This window comes from Protopterus annectens, chromosome 3.part0, assembly GCF_019279795.1.
Source record: "Protopterus annectens isolate FY-2018-M chromosome 3.part0, PAN1.0, whole genome shotgun sequence".
NCBI classification, from domain to species: domain Eukaryota; kingdom Metazoa; phylum Chordata; order Ceratodontiformes; family Protopteridae; genus Protopterus; species Protopterus annectens.
Genome location: NC_056731.1, coordinates 480,003,343 through 480,022,781, shown reverse-complemented (window position 1 = coordinate 480,022,781; position 19,439 = coordinate 480,003,343). Strand labels below are relative to the sequence as shown.

Here is a 19,439-nt window from a genome sequence, read left to right as displayed (position 1 = left end):
TTCTTGTGGAAAGGTAACCTTGATGGGTTGAAACTTTTTGTAGAATATTTAAACAATAGCACATATTTTCTGAAATTTACTTTCAATTATTCTTATACAGGAATCAGTTTTCTAGATGTATATATAGATATAGATGCAACAGGAAAAGTAAGCACTAAGATGTACAGGAAGGAATGTAGGGTAAATAATTTGCTTGATCGACAAAGCATTCATCCTGATTTTGTTTTTGACAACGTAGCTCGCAATCAATTTTTTAGGGCATCCAGGCTAAGTGTTGATCCAGTTGAGTATGATCACATGATGCTTAATACCAGTAATGAGTTGAAAAAACGTGATTACCACATTAATTGCATTAGTAAGAATGAGAAGATGGTGAGACAAATGAGATCTAGCAAAGCAAAACCATACTTTTCAAGTAATACTTCCAGGCATATTACAAACAATGAACCAAAACTTAATGTCTGTATTACTTATGCTAGGAATGTCAAGCAATACACCGATGTTATTAATAAGTATTGGCCAATTTTAACCACCGAACCCACAATATCCTCTCTTATTAGTACCACACCACAGTATACTTTTAAAAAAAAGAAGAATTTGTATAGGAGGCTATGTTGTGTGAAAAATGAAAAACCACCTATGATGTTTAAAGGAACACGACCTTGTGGTCATTGTCCACAGTGTTCCTCTATAGATATGAGTCTATTATTTCATCACTCTGATACTAGAAAAAGCACTGATTTTAGGGTAGGTGCTACATGTGATAGTTCACATGTGGTTTATTTAGCAGAATGTCAGTTATGCCACTGTTTTTATATAGGCAAAACTGATAGAACCCTCAGAGAAAGAATCAGGGAGCATCTGTATCATGTTAGGAAGAAGTCAAAGACTAATGCTCTAGCTAAACATATTAGTGCCATGGGAGATGACCATGTATTTAAGTTTAGAGTTTTATCTCTTATATATGAGAATGGCAGGGGTGGTGATGTAAGAGCTAGAACTGAGGATATGGAAGCAAAATGGATTGTGAGGCTCAGATCTAGTTTTGGACATGGTCTTAACGAGTGCATTCCTATTAAGCCTGTGCTTCGTATTAGACCATTGAATAGATGAATCTTGATTCATTTTTAACATTTCTAACATGTTCAAAATATTTTAAATTTAAATACATTCATTTATATATTTTTTTGTCTTGTTAAATATTTATATATATATATATATATATATATATATATATATATATATATTCATATAAAAATTATGTTTATTCATTTAAAATATATTTATTTAAAAATATATATTTATTTATTTAAAAATATATGTATATATATATATATATATATATATATATATATATATATATATACACACACATAATTTCACTGTCCACTATTATAAATGCATTTCAATTAGATAATATGTATTTATGTTTTTATGTGTACTATCTTTTAAAATGTTTTAGTATGTGTATCTTGTAATATAAATGCATTTCAATTAGGTATTATTTCTATGTGTACTATCTTTTTAAATGTTTTAGTATGTTAATTGATCATTTAGACTAATTAGGAAGAGTATATAAGGTGTGTGCCTTTATGGCAGGAGTTACACCTGAAGAAGCAACTGTGAAAGCGCTTGTGTCCTCTGTTAATAAACTGGTACCTGAACATTTATTCGTGGATTTCTTGCTGTTATTTTGGAATACATTCTCAGCCTGGATCTTTTGCTCCTTGTTCTCAAAGGATTTTATATTTGTTTCTGCTATATTGCTGCTTTTTGGGCTCTGTTTTTGCTGATCATGGCATGATGTTTCCTACACTTTAACAGCACTCTGGGATTATTTACAGGATTTTAAATATTTTTATATGTAATTCCAGACTCTGACCACCTGGAGGCTGGCATATTGACGTGGTTTGGATAAATCAGGTTGCCATCCAGTATCCCAGAAATCATTGTTTGGCTCAAAAATGTTACATCATGCAGGCCTCCTTTTGCCTAAAGTTCCTGTCATTTCATAGATGTTGCATGCGTACAAAGTACTGAGTAAAATAGAACAGTGTAAGTAACATTCCCTGCTGCTGGATGACTACTTAAAACAGAAACAGTGCAAATGCCACAGAACATACTCAAAGTGCTGTTTACTGCTGCCTTTTTTTCTAATTTAGTTTAAAATGGCACTAATTTGTGAGACAATGAATTCCAGTCCATTTACTTCTCCCCTCCCCAATAACACTTAGCTTCCCTAGCTGTCAAAGTCCTGAGGGTAATTTGACCTGGTAATTCCATTGTTTGGCAGATCTCAGCAGGGTGCTTGACTCATGTAATTTAATCTTTGCTCATTTCCTTTGTTAGAGGGGACATTTTTTGCTGCACTATAGCCATGGCCTTACTTGACTGCAATCATATCCAGAAAGGTCTTGCACCAAGGAGCTAAAGAATAAAACATTTATACTATTAACCAGTTTAGATCTTTATTAATTTAAGTGTTAAGGTATCACTTCATGCTTCCACCTTGTTAAACATTGAGATTTACATGTGCAAAGTGTGTTGGTATGCAGTGTTTGCCTTCATATGTTTTTACTCCACTGGTTGGTTTGCAAAAAAAAACCTTTTGCAGTGTCCCTGGATTTGTCTTTGTACATACAAACCACATTGCTAATATTTCCCCCTTCCTTTTTATTGTGTCCAGAAGTCACTTATAACAAAGTAAATTTTTTATTGATTTTTTTTTAAATAAAGGACATCAAGGTTAACTTACCTTGAATCAGATAATGGATGCCACTGCAAAGAATCAGTGTTGAAATATTTGTGCATGGACAAAATCCCTTACTAAATCTATTTGCCAGCCTCCAGTTCAATTGGTGCTATGGCTTTAATATACTGGTGTGTTTGCTCATGCCTTCCAAATATCTCCGCCATTACATACCAGTTTTGCAGTGTAGTAACCACCCGACATGCCCATACACCTTTAGCCATCAATATGCAGCTACTCATGTTCATGTGAGTATGTGAATTAATTTTCAGACTTAAGGTGTGGAAGCTGCACTGAATAATTCTAGGTGCTTGTTCAGGTTTCACATGGTGCTTGCTTAGAGCTATTTTCATGTTAAGCCACTATGAATATGTTGCACTGCCACCTCTGATACCAGGGTAATGTTTTAATCTTTCTATTCCTGCACTGCACACTAGCAATATCTGGTGCAAATACAACAGAGAAGTATGCAAGCGATACACCACCTAAGCATCATTTGCCGTGCAGAATGTACAAGTATGCATACTAAATTTCTGTGTTTCCAAACATCGGTGTTGCTACACTACTACTGAATAAAATGAACAGCACTCAGGCTGGGGGAAGGACAAGGGAGCCATGACATTACAGAATGGGTGGGTCTTATTATTTTAGTTAGAATCAGATGACGGCTGTGGCAATGTCACTTTAGGGGAGGGAACTGATTAAAAAAAAAAAAAAAAAAAAAGTACCTGCACTGCCTGGCCTCGATGATGTCAGTAAATGGGCGACTCCAGCAAGCTTTATTCAAACGTGAGAGAATCATTTTGTAAGTGAAACCATCACAGCATGAGAAGGTAGACTTCTGTTACAGAAGTAAGGGGAATTATAAAAATTGTAAATGCTTTATTGTTGTTGCTTTACAGAGGACAATGTAAATAGGGAGGAAAAGGGCTGTAAAGTTGAGGAATACTTTAGAGAAACCTGCTGTACTCCTTTAAGGACCTGGGTATATGGGTCGATTCAGCTACGAGTTTTTCTAATCATATCAACTAATTAGTTAATGATAGTTATAGAACTATAAGTTGTATAAAAAGATTTATAAAGTCTAGGAAATCAAAAATAATGACGTCATTGTTTGTTGGTTACATTAGACCCAAACTTGAGTATGGAATAACAATATGGAAATCCTATACGAAAACAAGCAAGAATAAAATGGAATAGTACAGCAGAAATATATTAAGGGCATCCATGGATGTGAAAATTTAAGTTATTATGAAAGACTAAAAGATCTGAACTTGTACAGTATCTCTTACAGATATCTAAGAGGAAATCTTATTCAGGTATATAAGGCATTTAGAGACAACTACCTCTGGGAATGTTTTGGGTTATCAAAAAGTAGTAGAGAATCATCAGTCAACCTATGTAGAAGATTCTATAGGAATGAGACGTGTACTAATTGGTTCTCTTGATAGAGTAGCTGATGCATGGAACAGACTACCAAATTACATTACAGCAAGTACTAGTTTAGATATTTTTAAGAACAGCTTCGACACTTATTATGGGAACAAGTGTTTTAGTATACTGGCAAGCTAGAAGGGCATTAATGCACCTGCGTCAAATATTTGTATGTATGTATGTATGTATGTAATGGAAGGGAGATGTACAGATGTGTAACATGAAGGGATTGTTAATAGTAGCAGGCATAAACATATCACCCTGGGAAGCAGGAAAGGGGAAAGAGACTGGAGGATAGAAATACATTATTTGATATGCAACTAGAAGAGTATGGAAAGATTATGAGAGCACCACAAAGATTAAGAATGAACAGAAGAAGAGATTTGCCTCCAGGACGTGGAATATCTGAAAAGGGGCATAACTGGAATATGGGAAAGTGGACATAGTTGGACAAAAATATTTTGAAGAATGCATGCATAATTATATATTGCATGATGATCCAAGCATAAAAATGTATTGTAATCTGAATACACAAGTGTAAATATCAAGTATCAGTTTGACACAGTTGAGAAATGATATAGGTTGAAATGAATAGCATATGTATGAAAAAACTAAGGCAATAATATGGAAGGAGAAACCACTGAAATTACTTTTATATAGGGCTGGAGAATTAATGTTGTTAAGTAATTGTTAATAGTTTGATATTTTGTTGAAATGCTGAATAAATAAAGTTTTAGCAAAAAAAAAAAGGTAAGACAACACTGCAATCTATACAGGTACAAATATAGGTTCTAATATGAGCATTAGCATGGTTAATGTTAACTTTAGAGTAAGTAATACCTGTGTATGCAGCTCTTGATTTGGGATAACTGCTCTTATTTGCATGTACAGATTTCCTTTTTATGCTTGCAGTGAGTTACAATAGGATTTCTTTTGAAAATGTATTTAGTATTTTTTCCTTTACTGAACTGAATAGTATTGAAAATGTGGCATAGGTTCAAATAAAGATAAGAAAAAGGAACTGCATACAATATCAGTGTGTCACGCAATGTGTACAAGTGAGCTGCAAAATGGAAAATTATATTCAAAAAAATCTGTCAAGTATGATATGTGGGAGTAATAGCCTTTTGTCAGAATGGATTTCATTGCCACAAAATTTAATGAAATTTAAATGGCCTTACATGTATAAATAAAACGCAAAGAGAACTGAATGATATTAAGAAAGTACAGTTGTGTACACTTACTATAAATGTAGATGTTCGAGTGTATTCATTGTTGCAGTCATCACATTTGGGTTATCTGCTTGCAGGTAGCCCTCAGTCGGCCTGATTATCAAAGTCTTGGGTCCTACGTTGGTTGCTGTCTCATCTTCCATGATGTCAGGTAGTTAGGGGTATAAAGCATGCAGCCAACGCCAGTACATCAGTTTTTCTGCATCTATATTATCTTATCGAAGTTTCAGAATATCAAATCTGATATGGTCGACATCATATCATCGAATTCTGAAACATCGAAAGATAAAAAAAAATGCCTAAAAACAAAAATAAATAAAAACTTACCTTTGCAAGCAGGGGGGCAAGCACCCCTGCACCCCTCCATGTGAGGGGTTTGGCCTCCACACCCACCCTACTTAAATATACCAACTCCGATATCGCACTACACTGAACTAAATGGAAATCTCCCCTTATGGAGATTTCCGTTTAAACCTTCTATGTTTTTTGCTTTCGCTAATCTGGTGCCGATGATATCAGCTTCGATATTGTCGGCCTATGACAACGTGAAGTAGACTTGTTTTTCTTGCCCCGGATGTCAGATGCCCCCATAATGGGAAACAATTATATACAAGGTTACACCTCCAACAAAAAAGCAAATGCACCAAAAAGCTTTAAACAAAGTAAACAAGAATAGAGGTATAGTCAATAGAAGTCAGGGGGCTGGAGGGAGGGTAACCAAGACTGCAACAGTGAATACACTCGAACATCTACATTTATGGTAAGTGTACACAACTGTACTATGTTCTTCGTCTTTCACTGTTGCAGTCATCACATTTGGGTAGATTCCCAAAGCTAAGGATGGGAGGAGGCAATTAGATAGTATTTAGACCAGCTAAAAGGCCCTGCAAGACTGCAGTGGCAAAGCCAGCTCTGGCTTTAGAAAACATTGGCAAGTGGTAATGCTTGATGAAGGTATGTACAGAACTTAAGGTAGCAGCTTCTAGGATGTCCCTGGTAGGGACACCTCTGAGAAAGGCTGTAGAGGTAGATGTAGCCCTGGTTGAATGTGGTCTTATCCGCTGTGGGGTAGGTTTTCCATGGTGCTTATAGCAGAAATGAATGCAATGGTCTATCCACGTAGAAATGGTTTGCTTTGAAATGGCCTTCCGCTCTGCCCCTGCAGCAAATTCCACCAGCAGCTGTTCAGATTTCCTGAAAGGCTTAGTCCTGTCCAAGTAAAATCTAAGTTGTCTGTGCACGTCCAAGGAGTGCAGTATTCGTTCCCCTTTGTTTTGTGGATTAGAAAAGAAGGTTGGCAAATGAATGGACTGATTAAGTGCCCCACTGGATATCACCTTGGGCATAAATGAGGGATTGGTCCTGAGGGACACCCTGTCCGCATGAAAGATGATGAAAGGCTCCACTGCCATGAGGGCCTGTAATTCAGACACCCTTCTTGCTGAAGTGATGGCTAGAAGGAAGACTGTTTTCCAAGAAAGGAATTTCAACTCTGCATTTGCAGCTGGCTCAAAGGGAGGAAGAGTGAGCTTTTCCAATACAAATTTAAGGTCCCAGGCTGAAGTAGGGGCTCTCCTGGGTTGTTTTAAGTTTTTGGCCCCCTGAGGAATTGCTTCAGCAGTGGATGAGAGAAGAAGGGTGGTTCTGTGTTGTAATGTGCTGACATGGCTGAGGCATGAACTTTGATGGAAGAAAAGGAAAGGCCCTTGTGAAGCATCTCAGTTAAGTATTGAAGAATATGGGGTAAATTGGGTACGGCTGTGCCCATCCCCTGAGTTTGGCTCCAGGAACAGAATATTTTCCATTTTTCAGCATAGGATTTTCTAGTACTAGGCCTCCTTGCCTCCAGAATGACATCCATCACTTGCTTTCTGAGGGATGGTAATGGAGAGGTCAGGTAATTAGCCAGGCTGCAAGGTTCAGGGTTTGAAGCTGTGAGTGCAGAATCTGGCCCTCCTGCTGGGACAGCAGGGCAGGGGTCTGAGGCGCCATGGTGCCGACAGTGACACACTGTGCAAGAGGGGGTACTAGTGTTGGTGTGGCCAGTCCAGTGCAATCAGTATTTTCCTTGGTTTGTCCTGTTTGATCTTTAGTAGCACTTTGGAGAGGAGAGGCAGAGGGGGAAAGGCATAAACTGATAGGTTTTTCCAGGTGAAGGACAGGGCATCCACTTTCCAAGCTTGTTTGTGAGGAGTTCTTGTGCAGAATTTGTCCAATTGGTAGTTTTGAGGGGAGGCAAACAGGTCTATCTCTGGGCTCCCCTATTTGTTTCTCAACATGTTGAATATCTTTGGTTCCAGTTTCCACTCGTGTGGGTCCAAGAGATTTCTGCTTAGGTCATCTGCCAGTGTATTTAGCTTTCCTGGCAGGAATTGAGCCTGTATGTGCACTTGGTAGCTCAAGGCTGTGTTCCACAGAGCCATGGCTAGTCTGCAGAGAGGGTATGAGTGGGTTCCCCCCTGCTTGTTTATGTACCACATAACAGTGGTGTTGTCCGTCTTTACCAATAATTGTCCTGGAAGAATGTGGTCCTTGAAGGCTGTCAGAGCATTCTGTACAGCTAACATTTCTTTTTGATTGATATGCAGGTGCATTTGACTTGGGATCCATTTGCCCTGAATGCACTGCCCTGCCAAGTGAGCCCCCCATGCATAGTCTGATGCATCGGTTGTTAGGGTTTGGGCGGCAGGGGGTAGAGTGAATGGCAGTCCCTTGTTTTGGTGGCAGGCCTCTGCCCATCAAAGGAACTCTATCTTCAGACAAGGTATGATAGGAATCATTGATTCTAGGTCCTGAGAATGTTGACACCATAGGCTTTTTATATACCATTGTAGTTTTCTCATATGCTGTCTTGCATATGGAATTAGTAGAATGCAAGAGGCCATGAACCCCAGTGCTTGCAGTATTTTCCTTGCAGATAGCTGGGTCTTTGTGGCCAGTAGACTGAAGTAGGCTGTCAAATGAACTTGTTTCTCTGGTGTGAGGTAGGCCATCTGGGAAGTTGTACTCAAGCTTGCTCCCAGGAATACAATTTGTTGGCAGGGTACAAGATTTGATTTCTTTTCTTTTATGGTGTACCCCAGATAAGTTAGCAATTTCTTTACAAATAACAGATGATTTAATAGTATGTCCTGGCTTTCTGTCTGAATTAGACAATCGTCCAGGTATGGGTATATTTGAATATTTCTTTGCCTGCAAAATGCAATGACTGGAGCTATGCACTTTGTGAATACACTGGGCGCAGTAGATAAGCCAAAGGGCAGTGCAGAGAACTAATAATGCATGTAGCCTGCTTTGAAGTGTAGGTACCTTCTGCAATATTCCCTTATTGGGATGTGCAGGTAGGCTTCCTTTAAATCCATTGTTGCCAACCAGGCATTTTTGCCTAGCATGGGAAGCAGCTGAAGAGTCAGCATTTTGAATTTTGGGATTACCAAAAATGTGTTTAGAATAGACAGGTCCAGGATAGAATGCCAGGAATTGTCTTTCCTGGGTACCAGGAAAAGTCTTGAGTAAAAACCTTGCCCCATTCTTCTTGTGGGGCAGGTTGAATAGCCCTGATGCTTTTGAGCCTCTGCCCACTGATTTGTGGGTAGGTCTGGCCAACCGTTTGCGGTTGGTAAGGAGTGGAAGTGGAATCTGTATCCTTGGGAAACTATATTTAGAACCCATTTGTTCTGGATAATGAGTTCCCAATTTTATGCATGCAGGGCGATCTCCCCCCCCTAAAGGAACAGTCAGTTGAGCAGGGCTTGGACGGTTTAAAATGAAGTCATTCAGACAATTTACCATAGAGGGGAGTTTTACTACTCCCTGCTTTGGAAGTGGGAGCCCCCCACTGCTTAGTCCTGTAAGCACCCTGGGGCTGAAGCCTGGGTGTTCTGCTGGTTCTGGGTTTGGACTGAGAAGGCCTGGAAGAGGCAGGAAAGGACCAATTCTTAGAGGGCCACTGCCTACTAAATCTGGGAGGCTGTACTTGCAGGAAATCTTTAACAGTTTGCATAGATTTAGCTTTTTCCTCCATCTTTTTAAGTACTACTTCTGCTTTGTTGCCAAACAGGCGGTCATAGTTTAAGGGAGCAACCAGTAATTTAGCTTTAACATGATCTGGCAAAGATTGCTCCTTATGCCAAGCATGCCAAGTACAGACCCAGTGACAGCAGCCCTGCATGATGCCTCTAATGAATCAAAACCACATTGCAAAGTACGTTTTCCCACTTGTTCAGCAGAATGCATTAAATCCTGTAAGTCTTTACTTTCAGCACAGTCAGGAATCAGCATCATTTTCTGTTTAAGCAATCCAGTAATATGCTGCTGATACTTCAACATATGAAACTGGCAGTTTAAGGCCCTAATGGCTAATGTTGCAGAAGTGTATACCTTCTTTCCCCATCTATCCAGCGCCCTGTGGATTTTTGGCAGTAGAGGCCTTAATGCCCTTGGGACCCTGTGAAATGGTCTCAGGATCCGCAGTAGGATTTTTAAAGAAGAACTTGTGAGAGTCGGGTACTCTGTAATACCTATCAGGTTTTCTGGGAGCAGGAGGTAATGTGTCAGGGGCCAGGCTAGATTCTGAGAAGGCATCATCTACAATGTCCAGTACAGGAGGGATAGCTAAAGGCCTGTGTTGCGGCAGGAGTAAGAATTCCCTAAGCCTCTTTCACCTGGCTTTCCCAGTGGAAATGCTCCTAAGAGTATGCAAGGTTTCACCAAAAGAAAAATCCTCTGGAGGGGAAGTAGTGGGAATGGAGTCCTCTGCATCAGAATCCTCATAAGTAGATAGGGGCAAATTTTGGTCATCAGAAAAAACAGAAATTTCAGAATCCTGATCAGAAGAATCAGAAGGAAAATCAGTTCTAGGACTCTTAGAGAGAGAGAAGGGTGGCTTCCCCTGATTAGAGTAATTCTTATCATTTGTTTTTTTAGGCACAGGGGCATGACCATGCAGCCTGGGTGTCAGTTTTCTGGGCATGGATCAAGTTTTAGGCCTTGAAGAAGAAGATGGCGTTGGTTTAATATGCAAGTCAGTGGGCCTGAATACACCCTCAGAAGCCGGTGCCTGCACAGCGGCTCCAGACCCATCCAAAGTAGAAACATCCGCAGGTTCCACAGTGGAAGCATCTCGCGGCATACCGGACTCCAAATGGGTCTCAGTAGAGGCCTGCAAATCTGAAGTAGTGGGTATCAGGGGCTGGGAAAGCACCTCACTGAGTACCGGCGAACTGGCGACTAGCTTAGGAGAAGCGTCGTCTGCAGCTTTGCACCTATGCGGTCTGTCTCTGTCTTTATCTTTGCGTTTTTTCAGAATGTCGGTAGTCGGGTGGCATACCGAAGCCATTTATGGATAATTGAACCGAGTTCCAAAATATTTGGATGTGAAAATGAACCGACGACAAATAGTACAAGGTTTGAATAAGGCACAAAACCGACAGCGAGGTACGTTGTGGTCTGGGCCTAGGCAAGGAATACAGTACGAATGAAAATCTTTATGAGGTATTTGCTTTCCACAAGAAATACAATTGCTAACTTTTACTGACATCGTATTAGTGCAAGAAAAAGGTTCCCCAACAGGGTACTTAGCTTAGTTGAAGACTTCAGATCTGAAACTCGAAAACGAAAATTTCAGGAGTCGGCCGACTGGCACTTGCGAACTGCTTCTGCTTCGGGCACCGCATGGCAAGAAGGACTGATGTAATGGCTTCTGCTGCATGCTTTATAACCCTGACTACCTGATGTCATGGAAGATGAGACAGCAACCGACACAGGACCCAAGACTTTGATAATTAGGCCGACTGAGTGCTACTGCAAGCAGATAATGCAAATGTGATGACTGCAACAGTGAAACACGAAGAACATGCGCAATATGCAAATAACAATATCACTGCAGACATATTTGAATATAAATGAGATGTAAATTTAGAAATGAAAGAATTTCAGGGTGAACATTAATTGCTATACCCCTTCATTCCTCTCCCCCCTCCCTGCCTGTCTCGTCCAGTGTTTGAGCCACTATTCAAATCCTGGCCACCTAGGAAGTAGCAGTGGCTCCATCACTTTATGCCATGTAGCCAGGCTGACAATTAATAGAGGGTTGAAGTAATTTATTTGGGAGGAGACAAAAGCAAGTATAAAGTTTATTACCTTCCCATACAGCAAGATGGGTCAGGGTTATCTGATTTGAAGGAGTACTTTGAGTTATGCAGTTAAAGCTGATATGCATAATTCAAGCAGCATGTTATATATCAAAGAGGAAAAGAAGGATGATGAAACAGGGCCATTGAAAAGATAAAGTGATACTAGGATTTTGGATGCAAGTCTTTACGGAGAATAGTAAAAAGCATACAGAATATTACATTTATAAAGTAGCAGAAATTACTTGAAGAACCATGCTGGTGCAGGAATGGAGAAAGAAGATTTTACCTGAGGCAGGAATTTATTGGAGGAAATTAGCAAGGGAACCAAGGTTTTGGGAGCAATTAACTTCTGAAGAAAAGATACAGTGGGATGAGATTAAGGAGTTCAGACTGACAGTGATTGCCCTCCCTATCAGGGAAGATAATGGATAACAGAAAGTTAAGTGAAATACCAGCTTCAGGAAAGATTTAGTTCAGTCTAAAACAGAAGATGCTGTTAGACAGGGGTAATTAGTACAGCATATAAAATACTGTATGATAACTATAAGAATCAATCAGAGGAGGTTAGAAAAGAAAACAGAAAAGCAAATGACAAGGAACACTTGAAAGGTATCTGTAGAACCCCAACCATGCAACAAAGTCCAAAAGGCTTGAGATTTTTGCATGGAAATCTTAACATATGTATTTTATACCCCCCCCCCCCCAAAAAAAAAAAATGTAAGAGGATTTTTGCTCAGGCAGAGAGCACATTTTGGAGATTTGATGGGGAAGAGAAGGAAATGGGAACATGCATTTTGGGACAGCAATAAACTGACAGATTTTAAAACTTCCCTACAAAGTACTGTGACAGAAATGTTGGGCGAACAAATGTTAGTAACTAAGGAAATGATTCTTTGCAGCTGGATTGTTAGATGTGACTTGCCTAGCCATAGTAAGGTCTTCCCAAGTTTAATGCTATTGAAATCTAAAAAAAAGCTAAACTAATGTCTTTTGGCTTTTCCCAGTTAGGGGTCGCCACAGCGGAACTCCGGTCTGCTAATGGTTGGCAGTGGATTTTTTTGCAGTGTTGAGTTGCCTGACGCCCAACCTTCAAAGAAGGCACACCCATTCACGCACACACCTACCTGCATGTCTTTAAACATCACGCGACCACGGGGAGGACATGCAGACTCCACACAGAAGGCGCTCCAGCCGAGAATCGAACGGGAGAACCTCTTGCTGTGAGGCGACAATGCTAACCACTGCACCACCGCGGCTGAAATCTAAAAAAAAGCAATTACTAGAAAATGAAAATCCAACTCTAATCCAGCTGCAATGGAAGTTTTGGATATTGTAAAGGAGATGAAAGAAGTGTGGGATGGATCTTTAGGAAAGGGAAGAAATAATTGTCATATAAATTAATTGAATCTATGGGAACAATGCATGCAAAATAATCTTTAGAAGGAGGAGGAGAAACATTTGAGGAAAGGAAGGAAGTGAGCAATTCTGAGTGAATGAAAATCAGTAAAAAGATAACATGTATATCGCATAACAATAATAATGGAAAATGTCATTACAGTTGTTTTTCTTTTCAAATGATATATGTGAACCCATTTTGCACATTAAAATGAGATGATTTAATAAAGGTATTTAAAAAAAGACTTATTTACCTTTCAGTTTTGAATCACACCCAGAAAATTGGCTGCTTTGATTCATGGTATTTCATTCACATGATACAAATGAATGACATTTGGCAAGAGCAATCTTTTAGCAGATATGATGGGAAAAAATCAAAGTGTACCAAGCATTGCTTTATCCATTTACAGGAATAAATGTACTAAAAATGAAGTGAAATGTGATAGACTGCATATATCTACAGTGACAACATAGTCTTTGAAAAGGCCTGGGCAGACTGCATAAACTGAAAATCTTTAATTATGAATGAACTGTGTGAGTTACAAAAGAAGTGTTAATACTAAAATGAATTTAACATGCCATTTGAAAAGCAATTTTACAATGCATATTATCAGACAGTTTCCCTACTACAAGAATATAACACACAAACTATAAATTAAGGACAGCTATATAAGCCATTTCACAAAGTGAGAATCATCTTGATAGGTAGATTTATAAACCATGAATCACTGTTACCAATAATCCACCTGTTCATACTTAAACTAGTCATATCTGACTCCTATACTGTTCCTGTGGACAGCTACTGTTATCCATGGAGTTTACTAGGCAAGTAAAAAAATGGAAGTAAATTGCCGAGCCTTTCTTTTGGTATCATGCACAAAGACACACACAGCTACAGACAGTTTAGGGTAACCAATCTTTCTACTGAATGTCTTCAGGAGGTGGAAGGAAACCAGAGTACTTGGTGAAAACTCACATGAACACAGACAACCCATGGAGAAGGTGCCTCAGTAGAGAATTGAACCAGAAAACATCTTGTTATGAGTTAACAATGCTACAAACTGCACCACTGTACCACTCAGTACAGCAGACTTAAAATCATATAGCAAACATACCAACTATATGTATCATAGGTTGAGAAGACTATACAACTAAAAGAAATAAAGCTTACTGTAGCTAATTCATCAAATTTTCCAAAAAGTTCATTTAGCAACTTCACCAGCTCCTGTGCAGTGTACTGTGATGCCAAACTAGTAAATCCAACAATATCAGCAAAGAGTATGCTGGAAAAAAAGAGGATACAAATATTAGTATACTGTCTTGTTACAATTCCTCTTTGTATTATATAACTGCATCTATCCATTAAAACACATATTGCTTTACATAACTTATTCTACAGTTTACAACCAAATGTGCTAACAGTGAAGTAGAACTTTCAAATGATTACTGACATTTTTTTTCATTATACTAAACATCTATATGGTAAAATGTGTGCAGATTTTTTCTGCATAATATTAACTATATAAGCAGGATGAGAGACTTTTAAATATGAAAGCTTTTGACATTAAAGTTATATTTAAGATATGTTTAAGATTAATTTCTGATGAAGCACACACATTTGTGGATTTTTCCAGAATGCATAGTCAGTGCATTTAGAGAGGTAAGTTAACAAATAGGACCTGCTGGAAGTAATTTAATTTCTTCTAATATCACAAACACAGAATTGCAAAACTACATTACATATCAGCTCTCTAATCAGTGGTTTAAAGCATAAATGCTACATTATTTTAATGTTTGCTAAACTGTGTACAACTCAGAAATGTAGAAAAGTACTGACGTGTATAAAATGCTGTATCGTAAGTTTTCTTCTTTACTAAAGATAGTCTGGAAAACCAGCAATTTAGTCAAATAAGCATTCTCACCAAGATAAATGCAAATACGCAACCTATACTGGCAGAGTATCACAAAAGATAAATATCCCTTAATTACAAAATGCTGAAGAGTGTTCAATGAAAAAGAAAAAGCTAAGTGTGTAAAGGGTCTATAGTAAAATCTCAAAGTCTGACAATATCGAATACGATATTGTTGACACGAGAACAATGAAAGCATACTACATCGAACGTTTAAATGGAAATTCTCCATAGGGGAAGATTTCCGTTCACTACAATGTAGTACGTTCTCAGAGTTGGTATATTTAAGTAGGGGGGGTGTAGGGTGTGCAAGGGGGCTTGCCCCCTGCCTACACACTATTTAGTTTTTTTTTTGTTGTTGTTTTATTTAGTGTTTTTTTAGGTTTCAATGGTTTAAGACTTCGATCACTAAATAGGTTCATAGGTTGGTACTAGGCTATCGGCCCTAGGGCCTACAAGCCTAGCCATAACAATTCCCTGGCTATTTCTTCCTACACTATTTATTTCCCTGGACCCCTGTCTAGCAGGGTGACTGACGTGATCCCTGGGATGAATTTCCTTTCTCCCATCCAATCATCAAGGTTCCTTTTGAAGAGGGCCAAAGAGGTGCTCTGCTTGACATGTATGGGCAGTCTATTTCAGAGTCTAGGGAGTCTCTGGGTCAGGAACCTATCCCTCCAGCATGTTTTGTTTATTGTGATGACAAGGTTTAGATCACTGGAGAGTGTGGCTCTGAGGGATTGGGATTTCTTTAAGTGTAGCATGTCCAACAGCTCTGGGTTTGACATGGTCTTGTATGTTAAGCAGAGATCGCCTTGGAGTAGACGATATGCGACAGAATATAGCTGGAGTTTTTTAAGGCGGTCAACATAGGGCATCTGCTTTAGGCCTGTGATTCTTTTAGTGAGGTATTTTTGCGGCCTTTCCAGTTGTTGCAGATGTCTTGAGAGGTACATACCAAATGGGGCGTTGTAGTCTATAATGGGTCTAATGAGGGATGAGTACAGTGGGACAATGACCTCCTTTTTTCTGGATGAAAAGCCCTTAGTGATGAGGTATGTCACATAGAAGGATTTCCTGACTGTTGTGGTGATGTAGTTACTGAAGGTGAGACCACTGTCCACCTGTGTCCCTAAGTCTCATCACACTTTCTGTGTTTAGTGTACTGCCACCTATGGCTTGAGCCCATGGCTCTGGCACCAAGCATCTGTTTTTGTAAGGCCCTTTTGTAGAGTATTGACATAATTTGGGGATTCAATAATGGCTCCCAGTTTGCAGTCATCTGCGAACTTTGTTAGCCACAGTCCCTTAGTGTTGATCTGTACTTCAAAGAAGTAGATGCCAAACAAGAGAGGTCGCAGGACTGAACCCTGAGGTACTTCACTTGTCACTTGTCTGGAACTGGATTTGGAGTCAGCTACTTTTACAGTGTGGGTTCTTTCAGTAAGCCATTTGGCAACCCATTGAGTGACGTAGGGATTAATGCCCAGCTTAGTAAGTTTATCTATGATTCCACAGTGGGGGATGGTGTCAAAGGCCTTGGCGAGGTCCAGATAGGCTGTGTGGACTGCCTTACCCTCGTCCACGGTTCTGGAGACTGATTTGAAGAAGTCAATCAGGATCAGGAGACAAGATCAGCCCTTCACGAACCCAAACTGGGTGGGGTCCAGTGTTTTAAGGTTGCCAATGTCTTTGTTTATAAGTTCCATGATAATACATTCCATTGCCTTGCAGATCAGGCTCATCAGACTGATGGGGCGTTAGTTCTCAGGATCCAAGGTGGATCCCCCCTTGTGGAGTGGGATAACTGTAGCTGTGCACCACTCAGTGGGCATGAAGCCTGAGGTGAGGGTATGATTAAACATGACATTTAGGTGAGGTGCCAGTTTATTTTGTAGTTCATGTAGTACACTGCCCGGGATGTCATCTGGTCCCATGGATGCTGTATTCTTACCTTTGGAGAGTGCATTTTTTACATGTGTGGCTGTTCTTACCGGAATTTGGCAATCTTTCAGTATTGAGATGGGCCATTTAGGGGGTGAGAGGGGGTGAACTTGGCACTGAATCGATCAGCCAGGATATTGGCAATATCCTTGGGATCAGTATATTTAATGCCATTCTGTTGTAGCTCAGAGCAAATCTAAGCATTGCCATTTAGATTCTTGACATAGTTATAGAATGCCTTGTGGTTGTCTTTGGAATCTTTAGCAATTTTATTTTCGTAACTAGCTTTGGAGGATTTTATGAGGGATCTCAGCTTCTTACTGAGGCTGGTAAGGGAGTTTCTTGCATCCTTGGATTTTCCTCTTTTCTGCAACAGTTTCTTCCTTTTGTTGTAAAGTTTGTTTATGACAGGGGACCACCAGATTGGCTTCCTTTTTTTGGAGGAGAGCAGCTTGGTTCTATTTGGGATGGCACGATTCATGCATGAGTGTATGTGCTCGTACAGTTCCTTAGTGTAGGATTCAGCAGTCAAACTTTCAGTTCCCGTCTGCATGGGTGTCATGAAGTTTGTCACTTCTGACTTGAGTAGCATGAAGTTGGCTTTGGAAAAGTTTTTTATGGAGCTTTCTTTACTGGGGGTGGGGGGGTGGGATCTGGATGTTAAGGGTGATTAGCTTATGGTCTGACCTGACCAACGAGTGGGTGACCATAGGTGTGGAGCATCGATTTCCCATGTTGGTAATAACCAGGTCTAGGATATTGGAGCCCCTGGTGGGACTATGGATTAGTTGATCCAGGGCATTTGAATTTATGAATTCCAAGAACCGTTGGGCAAAGGTGTTGGTACACAAGTAGTTTTCCCAGTTAATGGCAGGGTAGTTGAAATCACCCAGTATTAGGGTGTTTGGTTGCATATTAATATTTTCCAGTATGTTTAGAAAGGTGTAGTGAGAATCTTGGGGCATGGTGGGGGATCTGTAGCAAGATACAATTTGGATTGCAGTCTTACCAAGTGTTAGTTGCACCTGGATAATTTCAGATGCATTGTGTTGGGCAACTAACCTGGTGGTGTGAATATCCTTGGTGAATATGGACACTCCTCCACCTTTAGTGTTTCAATCCTGGTTTGGTGGCCGAAAAGTTTGATCTTTAGGTATTCAAAGTTTTAAACCTTCGAGATTATAATATAGACCCGTGTGTAAATGACTAGGACCCTGTCACAACCTCTTGATTATCTGCTATGCAAAGCCTGTAGTTTGCCTCTTTCAATATTAGCTGGTTTGAATTTTGTAATTTGTTAGCACATTTTATCTGAATCAGAATGCTTCTAATCTTGCTTTCTTATTCAGGATGATGATCTGTTTACAGTGAAAATGATGCTTATGACCCTGATAAATCTCGATTTTTAAAAGGCAGTGTTCATTATACCCAAACTCAGATTATGTTTTCAAATTTTTATAGCAAGTTGTCACCACTCTCAATATACAGTTCTGTCTTAAATAAAGAAGCATTTAGCTGTTGCCTAAAAGGTGATTACTTGAAACAAATGCAAAATATTACTTTAAAGAAATAAAATAAATAAAATAATTTGGCCAAGATCTAAAAAAATGGCAGTGGTCAGATTCACAAGTTTACCTGAAAAGACTATACTGAACATTGGGCTGGTTACACATTCGGGTTGTGAATCCCACCTTTGCCAACCAGCTATAAAATCACCTTGAACACAAAGTGGAAGTTTGAATCTCAACACTGTCACTACTGTGATGAATCCTTTTTGTGAACAGGGCTATGGTGCTTGGCTGCAATCCACTATCCACCAATAAGTATGGTGTGGTCTCTCTCAAGTAACATCACTGTTTCTAAAAAAAAAAAAGTATAAAGAAAACACACACATTAATCACTAAACTGAATTTTAAGTGCAACTTGGCCACAAGTACATGCAAGAAATATGTACTACTGCCCTGGATCTGGACTTGTACGAACTACAACCAAGAATAGGCTTTACACTGCACAGTCTTTAGACTTGCTCCCCAGTACCCTTTTTCACTACATTCTTTGTGCCTTCCAGTGTGCGGGTGCTCACACAAACACACATACTCAAATACACACACATACACACACAAATTTTAATGTAAGACTAGACTAAATATTCTACAGCAGCAGCCTTCTGTCCCGACCTAAGGAAGTAAACTGCCACCACTCTAGATTACCAAGCTGGGGACCTGCCAGTTAATGCTTCACTCTTACTAATAAGCCAAATAAGTAGCACAAATGATAGTGCAGACAGCAATGAAGGTGGACCCCAATAGTTTCTCATCACATAAATCCCCTTATCAATAAAAAAAATACATATCCAGCCACAAGATTTGTAAAAGTTTACAAATAATATAATTTAACTAAGAAAGAAGGAGTTAAGCAATGCAGTTAACATTTAGATACAGAAAGAAATATGAAATTGCACAGGAAAACACAAAAATTGTTGGTAATATCAGTCTGGATTTTCTTAGCACTATGAGAACCAAACTCATACCAAACTGAACTATTACAGCTATAAGATACCTAACCCATATAGTTTACTTAAATGTGTCCTTAATGATCACCATCCTGTCATCAGAGAATAGGAACCAGGAGGCACAACAAA

The 19,439-nt window shown here is 39.3% G+C and overlaps 1 protein-coding gene across 1 annotated transcript in view; it reads right to left on the bottom strand.

Moving 5' to 3' along the window:
- ADCY1 (adenylate cyclase 1) overlaps positions 1–19,439 on the bottom strand; it is a 1,911,278-nt gene that overhangs the window by 1,305,209 nt on the left and 586,630 nt on the right. Inside the window, exon 5 of the mRNA XM_044065602.1 lies at positions 14,116–14,227. Coding sequence (XP_043921537.1) covers positions 14,116–14,227 — 112 coding nt within the window. The remainder of the gene's footprint in view (positions 1–14,115; positions 14,228–19,439) is intronic.